We start from the raw sequence: 14,186 nt of genomic DNA, 5'->3' as shown, positions 1-14,186 counted from the left end.
TTGTCAGGTACTAGACCACCTTTTTTGAGTCAATGTCCAAATTGTGGGGGTAGGGGTGGAGCCATGCACATCCTGATTTGGAACTGTATCTCTGTTCCTTCACCGTCGCTGGGTTAAATTCCTGGAACTCCCTCCTTAACAGCTGTGGGTGTACCTACACCATGGATCTGTGGGTTAGGAAGGCAGCTCACCACCACCGTCTCAAAGGACAGGCAATTAATGTTGGCCTAGCTAGCAAAACTAACACCCCTATAATTAATTTTTTTTTAAGTTCCAGGATTTTACACCGCGACCTGAACCAATGGTGATGTATTTCCAGGTCGGAATGATGGGTGACTTGGAGGGGATTTTGAACCTGCTGCCCTTCTCCTTCTGGGTATTAGAGGTTGTGGGTTTGTACGGTGCTGTTGAAGAAGCCTTGGTGAGTTGCTTCAGTGCACCTTGCAGACTGCTGCTACTTTGCGTTAATGGTGGAGGTAGTGAATGTTGAAGGTGGTGGATAGTATGCCAGTCAAGCGGGCTGCTTTGTCCTGAATGATGTGGAGTTTCGCGAGTGTAGTTAAAGTTTAACTTATCCAAAAAGAGAATAATTCATCACACTCCTCCAATGTATAACGCACAAGTCTGGACATGCTTTTGGAGGTCAGGTGGTGAGTCATTTGCTGCAGAATTACCATCTGACCTGCTCTTGTAGCCATAGTATTATATGGCTGTCCATTTCACTTTCTGGTCAAAGGTAGCCCCCGGGATGTTGATACTGGGGAATCAGTAACAATAATGCCAGTGAATGTCAAGGGGTGATGGTTGGATTCTTGCTTGTGGAGACAGTATTGCCTGGCACTTATGTGGTGCAAATGTTACTTGTTAGCCCAAGCCTGGATATTGTCCGGGTCTTGTTGCATTTGGACATGGACTGCCTCAGTTGTCAGGAATGGTGCCGAACATTGTGCAATCATCAACGAACATCCCACTTTTGACGTTATCATTGATGAAGCAGCCAAGATGGTTGGGCCGTGGACACTCACCCGAGTTACCTCCATTGTGCCAGGTACAACTCTTCTGCAGGCCACAACTGAGTCTGAACCGAGTTGGTACAAAAGCAATTTTTGGTTTATTGCAATGTAAAGGAATTTACAATAGAAATCAGATCACAGCTGGGTCAGTCGCATTGGTTCCATCCCTGGCCGACTCTATAATGAACTTAGCAATGATTTTTTTTTATTCGTTCATGGGACATGGGCGTCGCGGGCTGTGCCAGCATTTATTGCCAATCACTAATTGCCTTGAAGGGGCAGCTAAGAGTCAACCTCATTGCTGTGGGTCTAGAGTCACATGTAGGCCAGACTAGGTAAGAATGGCAGATTTCCTTTCCTAAAGGATATTAGTGGACCAGATGGGATTTTACGACAATCAACAATGGCTTCATGGTGATCATTAGACTTTTTTAATTGCAGATTTCTATTGAATTCAAATTTCACCATCTGCAGTGGTGGGATTTGAACCTGGGTCCCCAGAGCATTAAACTGGGTCTCTAGTGCAGTCAAGTGACAATACCACTATGCCATCATCTCCCCATTAATAATGATTGACTTCGGGCTCCATGTCCACTTAGCGGGTGAGCTTTCATTCGGTGAAACTCGTGCAGGTAGTGATTACTCACACCCGGTACGTGTCTTGCGTGATATAACCCAACCCCCCCTGCCCCCACACTCTCTCCCAAGTCCAAAGACTCTTCCCTGACGAATGCAAAGTAGGTGGGCGTCAGTCTCTCTTCACACTCGACTGTGTCCTGCTGGAGCTGTGCTGGATCTGACGGTGTATATGTGGAAGGCGAGCGCCGCTTATGATTGGAATGTGGTGGATGTCCAGTCTGAGGTTGCTACACTGCTTGCTCCCCGTCGAAGACCTCCGGCACCTCAGAATACCCATTAGGATATTAGTCTCTTTGGACATCAGATTTGGTTTGACAATAATTTTCCTTTCCGGAGGAATTTTTAGTAGAACCGGTCGTCTGGTTCAAATGTGATTAAGGTGCTTTTGCATGATTCAACCACGTGCCTGCACTTGATAAGATTTCAATGTAAAGATATTTACAATATACATCATATCCCAGCTGGACGACTAGGATCCACTGGGCACCATCTGCAAAGTTTCTGACATAGACTGCATCACTTGATACAAATAGTAACGGTGGTTTTCGCCGAACAGGCTAACGCCCTTGCAACTCCTAGCTGTGGTGTACTTTCCTGCCTATATCAGGGAAGCCCATGCTAAAATGGGTTTAAAGCCTCCAGCCCATGACTAATTCAGCCGGTGCTGCCCCGGTCGCTGCATGTGGAGTGGTCCTATAACAGAACAAGAACCTGGTTAGTCCTGTGTCCAGCGATCCTGAAATCATTTTTGAGTCCACGTTTGACTGTTGGTACCACCCTTTCTGCCAACCAATTTAAGGCTGGATGATATGGGGCTGTCCAAATGTGCCACTCACCAAGCCTTCAGGAATCCCGAGAATTCTTCATTTGTGACAGGGGTTCCATTATCGATAACTAACACCTATGGGATACCATATATACAGAAGGACAAATGCAATATTTTTAATGGTTGCCCTGGAAATCTCTGACATCCGATAGACTTCCAGCCGCTTAGAGAAGAGTAGGAATATAGAGTCTTAAAAACGGACTGGCGAAATCAGCGTGCAAACATGCCCACGGTTGACCCGGCCATTTCCATGCGTGAAGAGGCGCTGCTGGCAAAGTTTTCCGGTGTTCCTGACCTACAATGCACTGCTGGGCTATTCTCTCTGTCAGTGCCCAGGCCCGGCCACTGAACGCAGCTACGTTCTAACATTTTCATTTGGACACCACTGGGGGCCTGTTGTGTAGATCTCTCCGGATCGGGTCCTGGCCATTGGGATGACGCCACACGTACCGTACAACAGGATGCCATCTTCCACGTTAAATTCCGATATCTTTGTCGAAAATTCCCGCAATTTGCCAGGCAGCTGCCAATGGGATAGGGGCCTGCTGAATGGCTCGTTCTTTCTCTATGACCGGGTGCAACCCCTTCACAGGTCCACTCGGTAGCCCAAGTACACACCTTCCCTTTGCGTGAATTCACTTATTTCCCGGCAGGCGAGCGCTGTTTCCAAGAACCAACAGATTTACCTCGTCCAAGGTTACCTTAATGTTCTTGTTCGGTTGCCTCCGTGATCAACAAGTCATCATATATATACTGCCACTCATAGTATCTACCTCTGAAATATGGCACAGGCCGAGGACATCTGAAAGTTAGCCTGATGTATTCATACAAGCCCCTATTGGGTGTTTATGGTGATTGTACTTACGTGAGGCAGGGTCCAGTTCTAACTGCTAATATGCATGGCTCATATCAAGCTGGTAAAGGAGTGTCCATCGGCCAGTTCTATGGCATAGGCCCCTCGATGTGTAACGATCCAATCAGGAGGCCATGTTGACGGTTAACTAATACAATCTCACGTTTTATCCAGTTATGAGTACGGCACGGTGGCACAGTGGTTATCACTGCTGCGTCACAGTTCTGGGGTCCCAGGTTCAATTCTGGCCTCGGGTGACTGTGGGGGAGTTTGCACTTTCTCCCCATGTCTGGGTTTCCTACGGGTGCTCCTGTTCTCACAGTCCAAAGATTTGCAAGTAGGTGGATTGGCCATACTAAATTGTCCCTTAGTGTCCAAAAGTTAGGTTGGGGTTATTGGTTACGGGGATAGGTGGAGGCACAGGTTTAAGCTCAAGTAGGGTACTCTTTCCAAGGGCCAGTACAGACTCTAGGGGGCCAAATGGCCTCCTTCTGCACTGTAAATTCTATGATTCTATCACTAGGGAACTCTTCGGGGTATCAGAACAACCAAACTCTTTACGGGAAGGGGGGGCAGACGTCTAGCCTTTGCCTCACTGGTCTCCCGCCCAAGACTCCTGCTTCGGCTGGAGATTAGCAATGCCACCTAAGGCCGCAGGACTGGCTGTCCGACTTAAATTGGAAAAAATAATTCTTCATTCGGGAATCGGAGGAAGTTATTCACCAGCTTGTTACAAGAGCAGTCTGCTACCAGCAACCAATGAGAGGGGAGAGGGGGGGGGGGGGGGGGGGGGGGGGGGCTGAATTTGACAACAGAAAGCAAAAAGAAGGGCGGGGTGGGGGGGGGGAGATATCAAGCAAAACACAGGGCAGGCAAGGCAGAGGGACCAGAAAGTACAAATGATGAAGACACGCATGGGTGGGACCACAACAGCAACCCCGAGGTACATCTGGTTGACACCTAATGCATCCCCCCGGCATGTTCTAATACCAGGAGGCAGGATGTACATAATTAAAACCCGTACGATTTCAGCAACGATCACCAGGGGCTCAAAGACAGAGGCCCCATACATGTACATATGTTAATTCTGGATACATAGCCGCTTCTCTGTCTTCTATTTATTTATTTTTGGATAGCCACTTTCCCCCTCTATTGTTGTGTTTTAGCCCTGGTAAATGTTCTTATAAATAATTGTAAAACCAATGACAATATTTTGTTTTAAAAAATGAGAGCAAACGTCCAACCCCAAATAAGTACATAATTTGTTTCCTGTAAGTTCACTTGTAAATGTTTATATCTGAGCTTGTAAACTGTCTTTGCAACACATGGATGAGGCACTGTGGTGTTTTAACAAGTAAATAGTCCGATACACTAATGTGGGATGTTAAAATCCCTGGAAGGAAAATTTGAGCTCAGCTATGCCTCTGACACCAGAGATGGAGTGGAATTGATTTTGGAGTTTTTCCCTAAAGGCAGAAGTAGGGAAGGAAAAACAATTAAGGAGGACAAGATGATCTTCAGCACTGTTTAACACTAGAGGATGGACAGCTGATGTCACCCGTTGTCCCCAACCCCCTCCAGATATCCTACCCCCAATAATAAATTAACTTCTCAAGGAGCTGAAGTTCACAAAGTTTTTCTTGCATTGAAAATAATATGCTTAAAATATTACCAAAAACAATGGCTTTGTACCTTGAATAAGAGTTGCTATCTCCTTGCTTTTCTGAGCTGGATGTTCCCGCACGATTTCTAATGCAGACCTCCCTTGGATATCTTTAATATTAACATCAATCTCTGTTTAAAAAAAAAACATGATTCACATGCAGTCATTTAGTCAGGAATTCTTCATATCTAAATTATGCACCCCAGTGGTAACTATCCAGATAGCCATGCATTAAATAAGTGTCAACCATCAGAAGTTACATTTGCTGTTGCTCAGAGAAGCAAGTCCACGCCCCATGAGAGAGGGGAACTAAATATATAGACAATTCTATTTATTAAGTCTCACAACAGTGAATTATAAAGCATCCTTTTTTTGCCTGTCAATGTGAACCTAGCAATTTGCTGACACATTTCCAATGCAAGGGAGATCATTGTGCAAAAGTGATTTTTGGAAGTTACAAGCTGCCAGAAGTCGGTGATTCTTCCAAGTCGAGCAATGAGCAACCTCAACCTACAGCTCTCCAACATTGTAGCATGAGGAAGTTGAGAATATGTAGCTTTAGGTCTAATATTTTGAAATAACTAATCAATGTTATGGAATGTCTGAACAGATTGTATGAATATTGAAGTAGCCAGAATAAACGTAACAAAATAGTAAAGCAATTCCTTGGGAAATGCTGAAGAATGTGGAGCTGTAAATGCAAATACTCCCTAAATTTCAACAACCTTCACAAAGGGAACTTTAAGTTGGATCAATACTAATTGACAATTTACCAGGTTAATTGCAAAGATTCAGGACTAATATTCTACACTTTGTAGGAAAATTGAAAAACAAAACGAAGTTACAAAAGGGCTGTCATTGAGCAGTAATGTAACAAATATAAAGGGAGGCAGCATACAGGCTACAACAACTGTCCACAAAACAAAGCAAGCACAGCTCCAGAATAAGATAATCACTATACTCTGTCATAAGGTTACCCCCATAGCAGAACGCAGCACAGTGAGTCTCCTTACTGCTATATTTGTATTGCTGACTTGGTGACACTGGACGTCTGATTGTGACAGACTTGAAATGGAATACTGAGACACAATACACATCATTGTGGCTTCCACTGATGCCTAAACTATCACTTCAGCTACATTTTAGACTATCTTAATCACACAGTTTGGGGTTGGGCCACCCCAACGTACCAGCTGACAGTAGAGAAGGTTATAAAATTACATTTTCAGTTTCTAAGGATGTACACAATCTTAATCTGATCCAGAACAGAAAACAATGAGATTTGCAATCCAAATGCGCGCAGATAGAAACTGTAACATTTTACACAAGAGGTTAGCCGCCAACAGATAATTACAAAAAAATAAAATGGAACAAGGAAGAATTATGGAAAACATTTTAGAAAACAAAATCAAGAATTAGGATAAATGGTCGGGACAACATTGTGGGCCAAAGGGCCTGTACTGTTCTATGTTATAAGAAACATCCAGGATGACTTGCCACTGGCTGCTGACACCATGAAGCTTTTCTTTAAAAAGCTGAAATATTAGAAGGAAATGGTTGAAGCTGGAACATTAAACATATTCAGAAACAGATAGAAGTTATAATGGTAAAATGGCAAAGCTAGTCTACAGGAAAGAGATTAAAAGGTCAGAAGGTTCTTTTCCCAAAGCTATGTTGTGATCATCTAATTATCAAGTTGCTACTAATACATGTGTAAAGTAAAATTAGAAAAATGACAAATTTCAGAATTTATTTATTTAAATCAGATGAAGGCCAAATATTAGACACAATCTACTAGAAAATTTATGATTGATACCTTGACTTTAAACAACCCGAGGTCCAAAACTTACCAGATGCTAGGAGAATCTGGACCACATCAGTCTTCCCAAACAAGGCAGCCTCATGAAGTGCACTACCCTTCTCTGTCTAGAGATCGAGAAAGAGGTAAAAACAGAAAAAAAAAATGAAACTTAGGCAAAATTACTGCTCCCACTCAATCCTTAAAATCTAGTCATCAAATATTGCAGGAATGTTGAAACTTCTAAGCACAAGTGAGTTTGCATTTATAATTACTGGGTACTTTTTTTTCCCCCTCCTCAAGCTCCACTCTGGAGACAGTGATTTATACCATCTTGTGTGCTCGCAGAAATGTTTCATGCCCATGCTTACCTTGCTCACCATGCCATTCCTCACATGTGGTAATACTCAGTGACCAGGATATTCAACTACAGAGGCCATCACAAATAAACACAATCCTACCCACAAGAGCCACACAAATCCAAAGATGTGCAGGTTAGGTGGCTTGGCCTTGATAAAATTGCTCCTTTGTGTCCAGGGATGTGCAGGATAGGTGGCGTTACAGGGATAAGGCAGGGGGGTGGGCCTAGGTTGGGTGCTCTTTCAGAGGGTCGGTGCAGACTCGATGGGCCAAATGGCCTCCTTTTGCACTGTAGATATTCTATGGTTAAAATATTAATCAGGTGTTATTTGACAGTTATAGAGAGAACGAACGCAAAGCAATTTTCATCTTCCTACCAACCAGGAATGAAAGGAAAATGGAAGACTCCCAAAATGTCGGAACTGAGAGTTGGATAAGGATTAAACCTAGAATCTTACTGAATTATATAGCTCAGAACCACTTAAAATACACATTAAATCATCTACAATACCAAGACTATCCAAAACAGGAAAGGGTTCTTCTGAATCTGGTGTACTAATGTAAGACTACAAAGAGTTTGTCTTCCTACGTACTATATATATTTTATATATGTATGTACACATTAAGCATGGCATGCTTGGAGTCATAAGTCAGAGGTTTACAGTGTGGAAACAGGCGTTTCGGCCCAACTTGTCAATGCCGCCCAGTTTTTACCACTAAGCTCGTCCCAATTGCCCACATTTGGCCCATATCCCTTCATACCCATTTTACCCACATAACTGTCTAAATGCCTTTTAAAAGACAAAATTGAACCCGCCTGTAATACGGCCACTGGCAGCTCATTCCAGAGACTCACCACTAGGTGCGAAAAATTGCCCCTCTGGACCCTTTTTGTATCTCTCCCCTCTCACCTTAAACCTATGCCCTCTAGTTTTAGACTTCCCTAGCTTTGGGAAAAGATGTTGACTATCTACCAGCTCCTGTATTCAATATTCTGACCAATAAAACCTAGCATGCTAAATGCCTTCTTCGCCGCCCTGTCTACCTGTGACTCCACCTTCAAGGAGCTATGAACCTGTATTTCTAGATCGCTTTGTTCTGTAACTGTCCCCAACTCCCTACCATGAACTGTATAGGTCCTGCCCAGGTTTGATCTACCAAAATGTATCACCTCATTTATCCAAATTAAACTCCATCTGCCATTCATCGGCCCACTGGCCCAATTGGTCAAGATCCTGTTGCAATCTTATATAACCTTCTTCACAATCCACTATGCCACCAATCTTCGTGTCATCTGTAAATTTACTAACCATGTCTCCTACATTCTCATCCAATCATTCATATATCACAAATAACAATGGACCCAGCACCAATCCCTGAGGCACACCGCTGGTCACAGGCCTCCAGTTTGAAAAACAATCCTCCACAACCACCCTTTGGCTTCAGTCGCCAAGCCAATTTTGTATCCAATTGGCTATCTCACCCTGGATTCCATGAGATTTAACCTTTTGCAACAACCTACCATGCGGTACCTTGTCAAAGGCCTTGCTAACGTCCATGTAGACAACGTCGGCCGCACTGCCCTCATTGACCTTCTTGGTCACCTTTTCAAAAAAGTCAATCAAATTCAGGAGACATGACTTTCCCCAAGTTATTGGTCAAGGTGTAAGCATTAAGCCTCATCTGCCAGAGGTGCTGGGGGGTGAAGGGACAGAAATTATCTTCCAATGTGATGCGATTGGTGAATGTGGTGCTTACTTTTGCAGCTGGTCCGGAACCAGAGATAATTGTGCCCTTGGACTGGGGGTTGAGTGGTGCTATCTCTTTGCAGTACTGGAGAAGTTTGAGTTTGGTCCAGGTGTTGCGGCTTTTGTAGGTGGACCTGATTGCTAGTTTGTACCAACACCATGAGCTCGAGGTCTTTCCAGCTGCATCAGGGGAAGAGGCAGGGGTGTCCGATGGCTCCCCTGTTGTTTGGCAATCGAGCCGTTGGCTATTGCTTTGAGGGCCTCGAATATGTGAAATAGGATTATGAGGGGGAGTGGGGTGGTGGAGCACAGGGTATTGTTATATGCCAATGATGCATTGCTCTATGCGAGGGACCGGGGGTGATCGATAGGCAATATCATGGACATTTTGCAGTGCTTTGGAGCCTTCTCCGACTACAAGTTGAACATTGGGAAGGGTGAATATTTTGAGGTAGACATGGATTGGGGGGGGGGGGGGGGGGGGGGAACGACTAGTTTCTGATACATAGGAGTCCAGGTGGTGGGGATTGGGCATGGTTACGGAGGTTGAAATACATGTGATTTGTGAATAGGGTCAAGGCGGACCTGCAGAGGTGAGATAGTCTCCCAATATCTCCCGTGGGACAGATCCAACTGGTTAAGATGAATATCTTGCCATTTTGTTCTTCCTGACCAAGTCTTTTTTCCGAAAGGCTGAGCGGCTTATCTCCAGTTTTATTTGGGCAGTTAAGGTTCCAAGGGTTAGGAGAGGGTACTTCAGAGGGATAGGTAGTTGGAGGTCTGGTGCTGCAAAACTTATTATATTATTGGGCGGCCAATGCTGAGATTGGGGTGGTACAGGGTCTCTCTGGGTTCAAACGGAGGCTGGGTCATGTAGAGGGACAGGTTTGAGGGCATCGGTAACCATTGGCGCCAGCAGGGTACTCGCCAAACCTCGTGGTGGCATCCACATTAACGATTCAGCAAACCTTTTAAGCTGAGGGCAGCCTCAAGGACGGCTCGTACGTGTGAGAATCACCTGTTTGAGCCGGTATGGTTGGACGCCACATTTGGTGTATGGAAAGAGAAAGGGCTGAAGAGAGAGAGTGACATATTTTTGGAAGGGTGATTTACCAAACTAGAGGAATTAATGGGGAAAATTGAGTTGGCAGGCTCAGGTACCTCCAGGTGTGGAGCTTTGTGGAGTGGTTGCTCGCGTTTTTACGGACGCCTTCGTGACAGTTATTGGAGAGGATTTTCTCCTGTTCGGGGTTGGAGGAGGGCAGCACTTCCGACATGTATGAATGGATTGTAGGGGAGGAGTTGAGCTCGGTTGAAGGGGTAATGCCCAAATGGGTGGAGGGATTGGAGCCAAGGCTGGAGGAGGAGGTATGGAGTGAGGTGCCGGAGATGGTGAATGCCATGTCTTTGTGTGTGAGATTGAGCCTGATACAGTTCAAAGAGGTGTTTCAAGCACATCACTAAGGCTAGGATGAGTCAGTTTTTTGAAGGAGTGGAAGGTAAGTGTGAGCATTGTTTAGGGGGCCTGTGCACCACGCACACGTGTTCTGGTCCTGTTCCGAATTGATGGGTTTTTGTCAGTCTTCTTTCAACACCAGTCGGCAATCTTAAGTATTGAGCTCGAGCCTTGCCCTTTGGAGGCCATTTTTGGAGTTTCGGAGGTGCTGGAGCTATGGGCGGGTGCTGATGGCCTTGCCTTCACCTCGCTGCTGCCTCAGAGACAGATCCTGTTGGGTGGCAGTTGGCAACGCTGCCGAGTGCCTCGGCATGGTTACGGGACTTGATAGAATTTCTACACCCCGAGAAGGTCAAACACACTGAGAGGCTTGATTGAAGGGTTCTGCCAGAGATGGTGACCCTTCATATTGTATTTCTGGGGGTTGGCCACTGTTAATAATAGTAATAATCATTATATTAATAATATTTATTGTCACAAGTAGGCTTATATTACACTGCAATGAAGTTACTGTGAAAATCCCCTAGTCGCCACACTCCGGCGCCTGTTCGGGTACACTGAGGGAGAATTCAGAATGTCCAAATTACCTAGCAGCGCATCTTTCGGGACTTGTGGGAAGAAACCGGAGCACCCGGAGGAAACCCACGCAGGCACAGGTAGACGTACAGACTGCACACAGACAGTGACCCAAGCCGGGAATTGAACCTGGGACCCTGGCGCTGTGAAGCAACAGTGCTAACCACTGTGCTACCATGCCAGTATAAATATAAAATGTTAACATTAGAACAAAAACATTTTTAAAAAGGAGGGAGAGAGCAAAAACAGGAAACTACAGACATGTTAGCCTGTCAGCAGCAGGGAACGTACGAAAATCTATTGTGAAAGATGTCACGACTGTATACTTCGTAAATAATGGTGAGATTGGGCGGAGTCAACATTGATTTATGAAAGGAAAAACATGCCCGACAAACCTGATGGCTGTTCTTTATTGAGGATATTACAAGCAGAATAGATAAGGGGGAATCCGTTGATGTGGTAAATTTGGATATTCAGAAGACTTTCCATAAGATCCCACACAGGAGGTGAGCAAACAAAATGATAGCACATGGGGCGGGTGTAATATTCTGGCATTAGGTTAACAGACAGAAAACATAAAGTAGGGATAAATAACTTTTTCTCAAATTATCAGCCTGTGATTAGTGGGGTACGGCAAGGATCTCTACTTGGCCCCTGCTGTTCACAATCTTTATCAATGATTTGGATGTGAGGACTAATAGTCATATTCCAAGTTTGCGGATGACACAAAACTACGTGGGAATGTGAGTTATAAAGAGGATGCAGAGAGGCTTCATGGTGACTGAGGCAGGCTTAATGAGTGGACAAGAGCATGGCTGATGGAATATAATGTGGATAAGTGTGAGGTTAACCACTTTGGTAGGAGGAATGGAAATGCAGAGTATTTTTTTCATGATTAAAGACCGGAAAGTGTTGATGGCCAAAGAGACCTGGGGGTCCTTGTTCATAAATCAATGAAAGCTATCATGCAGGTGCAACAAACAATTAGGAAGGCAATTAGTATGTTGGCCTTTGTCACAAGAGGATTTGAGTACAAGAATAAAGATGTCTTAATTCAATTGCATTGAACCTTGGTTATACCGCATGTGGAGTATTATGTACAGTTCAGGACCCCTTAACTAAAGGATTTGTTTGCAATAGAGGGAGTGCAGCAGAAGTTCACCAGACAAATTCCTGGGATGGTGGGACCACCATATGAGGATACCGGACCTATATTTTCTTGAGTTTAGAAGAATGAGAGGTGATTTCATTCAAATTTACAAAGTTCTAACAGCTAGACAGTGTAGGTGCTGAAAGGGTGCTTCCCCTGGAAAGGGGATTGACACACAGGGGCCACAGTCTCAGAATAAGAGGCAAGCTATTTAGAACTGAGGTGAGGAGGCATTTCTTTACTCAGGACGTAATGAATCTTGGGAATTCTCTACCCTAGAGGGCTGTGGAAGCTCAGTCATTGATATATTCAAGACAAAGATTGATAGATTTATAGATAATCATAAAATTCCTACTGTACAGGGGGCCATTCAGCCATAGAGTACACCGATCCTCCGAAAGAGCACCCTAGCTATGTCCACCCCTCCCTATCCCCGTAAGCTAACCTGCACATCCCTGGATACGAAGGGGAAATTTAGCATGGCCAATCCACCTAACCTGCAAATATTTGGACTGTGGGAGGAAACCAGAGCACCCGGAGGAAATTCACGCAGACACGGGGAGAACGTTCAAACTTCACACAATCACCAAGGCCAGAATTGAGCCCGGGTCCCTGGTGCTGTGAGGCAACAGTGCTTGCCACTATGCCACCATGCCTCCCCAAAACAATGGAGCCGAACATGGGGCATAATAGGGATATGGGGATGGCACAAGAACATATTGAAGTACATGATCAGCCATGATTTAATTTAATGGTGGAGCAGGTTCTAGGGGCTGAGTGTGCTACTCCTGCTATATGTTCCTATAAATATAGGAAAACAAAAATTAAAAGCTATGGAAATTGTATGTTCTCATCACCATCAATAAGCACTGCTGCAGTGTGTTTCAGTCATCAAGCAGGGATACAGCTAATACTGTATAGGTTTATTTGCACCTATAGACTAGCAGTTCACAGAAACTGATTTCATGTGGACAAATTGTCATTTCTGCAAGTTACTGCTGTAAAGGAAACATATTGTGCCAAGGAGAAATAAAGTGAGAAAATTGCAAGAAAAACACAAATAAATGACCACTGGTTGCGTGTGCCCCTATACACAAAAATCCTAGACAATACCTGATAGTTAATGTCCATTCCTGCTTCCAGAAGTACTTCCACGACTGCTTTTTGCCCATTTCTTGCTGCCAAATGAAGCGGTGTGTGTTTCTTGGTGTTACAGCTCAGCAAGTTTGGGTGGGCATTTAGCAGCATTTTCACCACCTCCAGCCTCCCATATAATGCAGCCAGGTCCAATGGAGTTTCAAATTTGTTGTTTCTCATTGTAGGATCTGTGAGCTCCTCAAGCAGAACTTTTACAACATCTGAGTGACCATACTGTGCTGCACAGTGCAAGGCCGTCTCATTGTCATTATTCTGTTACAAAAGGGATGAAAAAGTGCACAAAAATGATTACAAAGCTCAATATATTAATCAGATTAATCCAATTAATGGCATACATGCATAACCCTCTGCTATCCAGACACAATTATCCTATTACTGCAATTGGCAAACAATAGTATTTATGTATAATCCGTAGCCCATATGTGTTCAAACTTCCCAGTTATTTCAAAGAAATCCAGTTAGCTTTAAAATTGTGCCAATAATAGGTAGGGAGTGTATCAGATTCTGTTCACCAATTAAGTCAACTGTGCATTGGTGGATATAAATTTTATTGTTATCTGGCTTTCATCGTCGTCAAAAAAAAACTTAGTTTTAAATTAGGTAAATTTGAACTGTGATTAGTCCAAGAACTGGATCAACGGAAAACATTAATTTAAAAGTGACATGCTTCCAAAAAAGAAAATGCTGGAAAATCTCAGCAGGTCTGGCAGCGTCTGCAGGGAGAGTAAAGAGCTGACGTCTCAAGTCCAGATGTCAAAGCTTCGACAGACGCTGACTCAAAACGTTAGCTCTTTTCTCTCCTGACAGATGCTGCCAGACCTGCTGAGATTTTTCTGCATTTTCTCTTTCGCTTTCAGATTCCAGCATTCGCAGTAATTTGCTTTTACGGCAAAACTTCTTCACGCTTTTACTAATTGAAAATTATTAAACTGGTATCCCTTCATAC

At 44.2% G+C, this 14,186-nt stretch overlaps 1 protein-coding gene across 1 annotated transcript in view; it reads right to left on the bottom strand.

Moving 5' to 3' along the window:
• Positions 1-14,186, bottom strand: part of LOC119978169 (ankyrin repeat and SAM domain-containing protein 1A-like) — a 581,433-nt gene that overhangs the window by 386,665 nt on the left and 180,582 nt on the right. Inside the window, 3 exon segments of the mRNA XM_038819603.1 lie at positions 5,024-5,125; positions 6,845-6,920; positions 13,196-13,492. Of these exon segments, the coding sequence (XP_038675531.1) occupies positions 5,024-5,125; positions 6,845-6,920; positions 13,196-13,492 (475 nt within the window).

Source organism: Scyliorhinus canicula, chromosome 15, assembly GCF_902713615.1.
Source record: "Scyliorhinus canicula chromosome 15, sScyCan1.1, whole genome shotgun sequence".
In the NCBI taxonomy this organism is placed as follows: Eukaryota; Metazoa; Chordata; class Chondrichthyes; order Carcharhiniformes; family Scyliorhinidae; genus Scyliorhinus; species Scyliorhinus canicula.
This window is presented reverse-complemented; position numbering and strand designations above follow the sequence as displayed.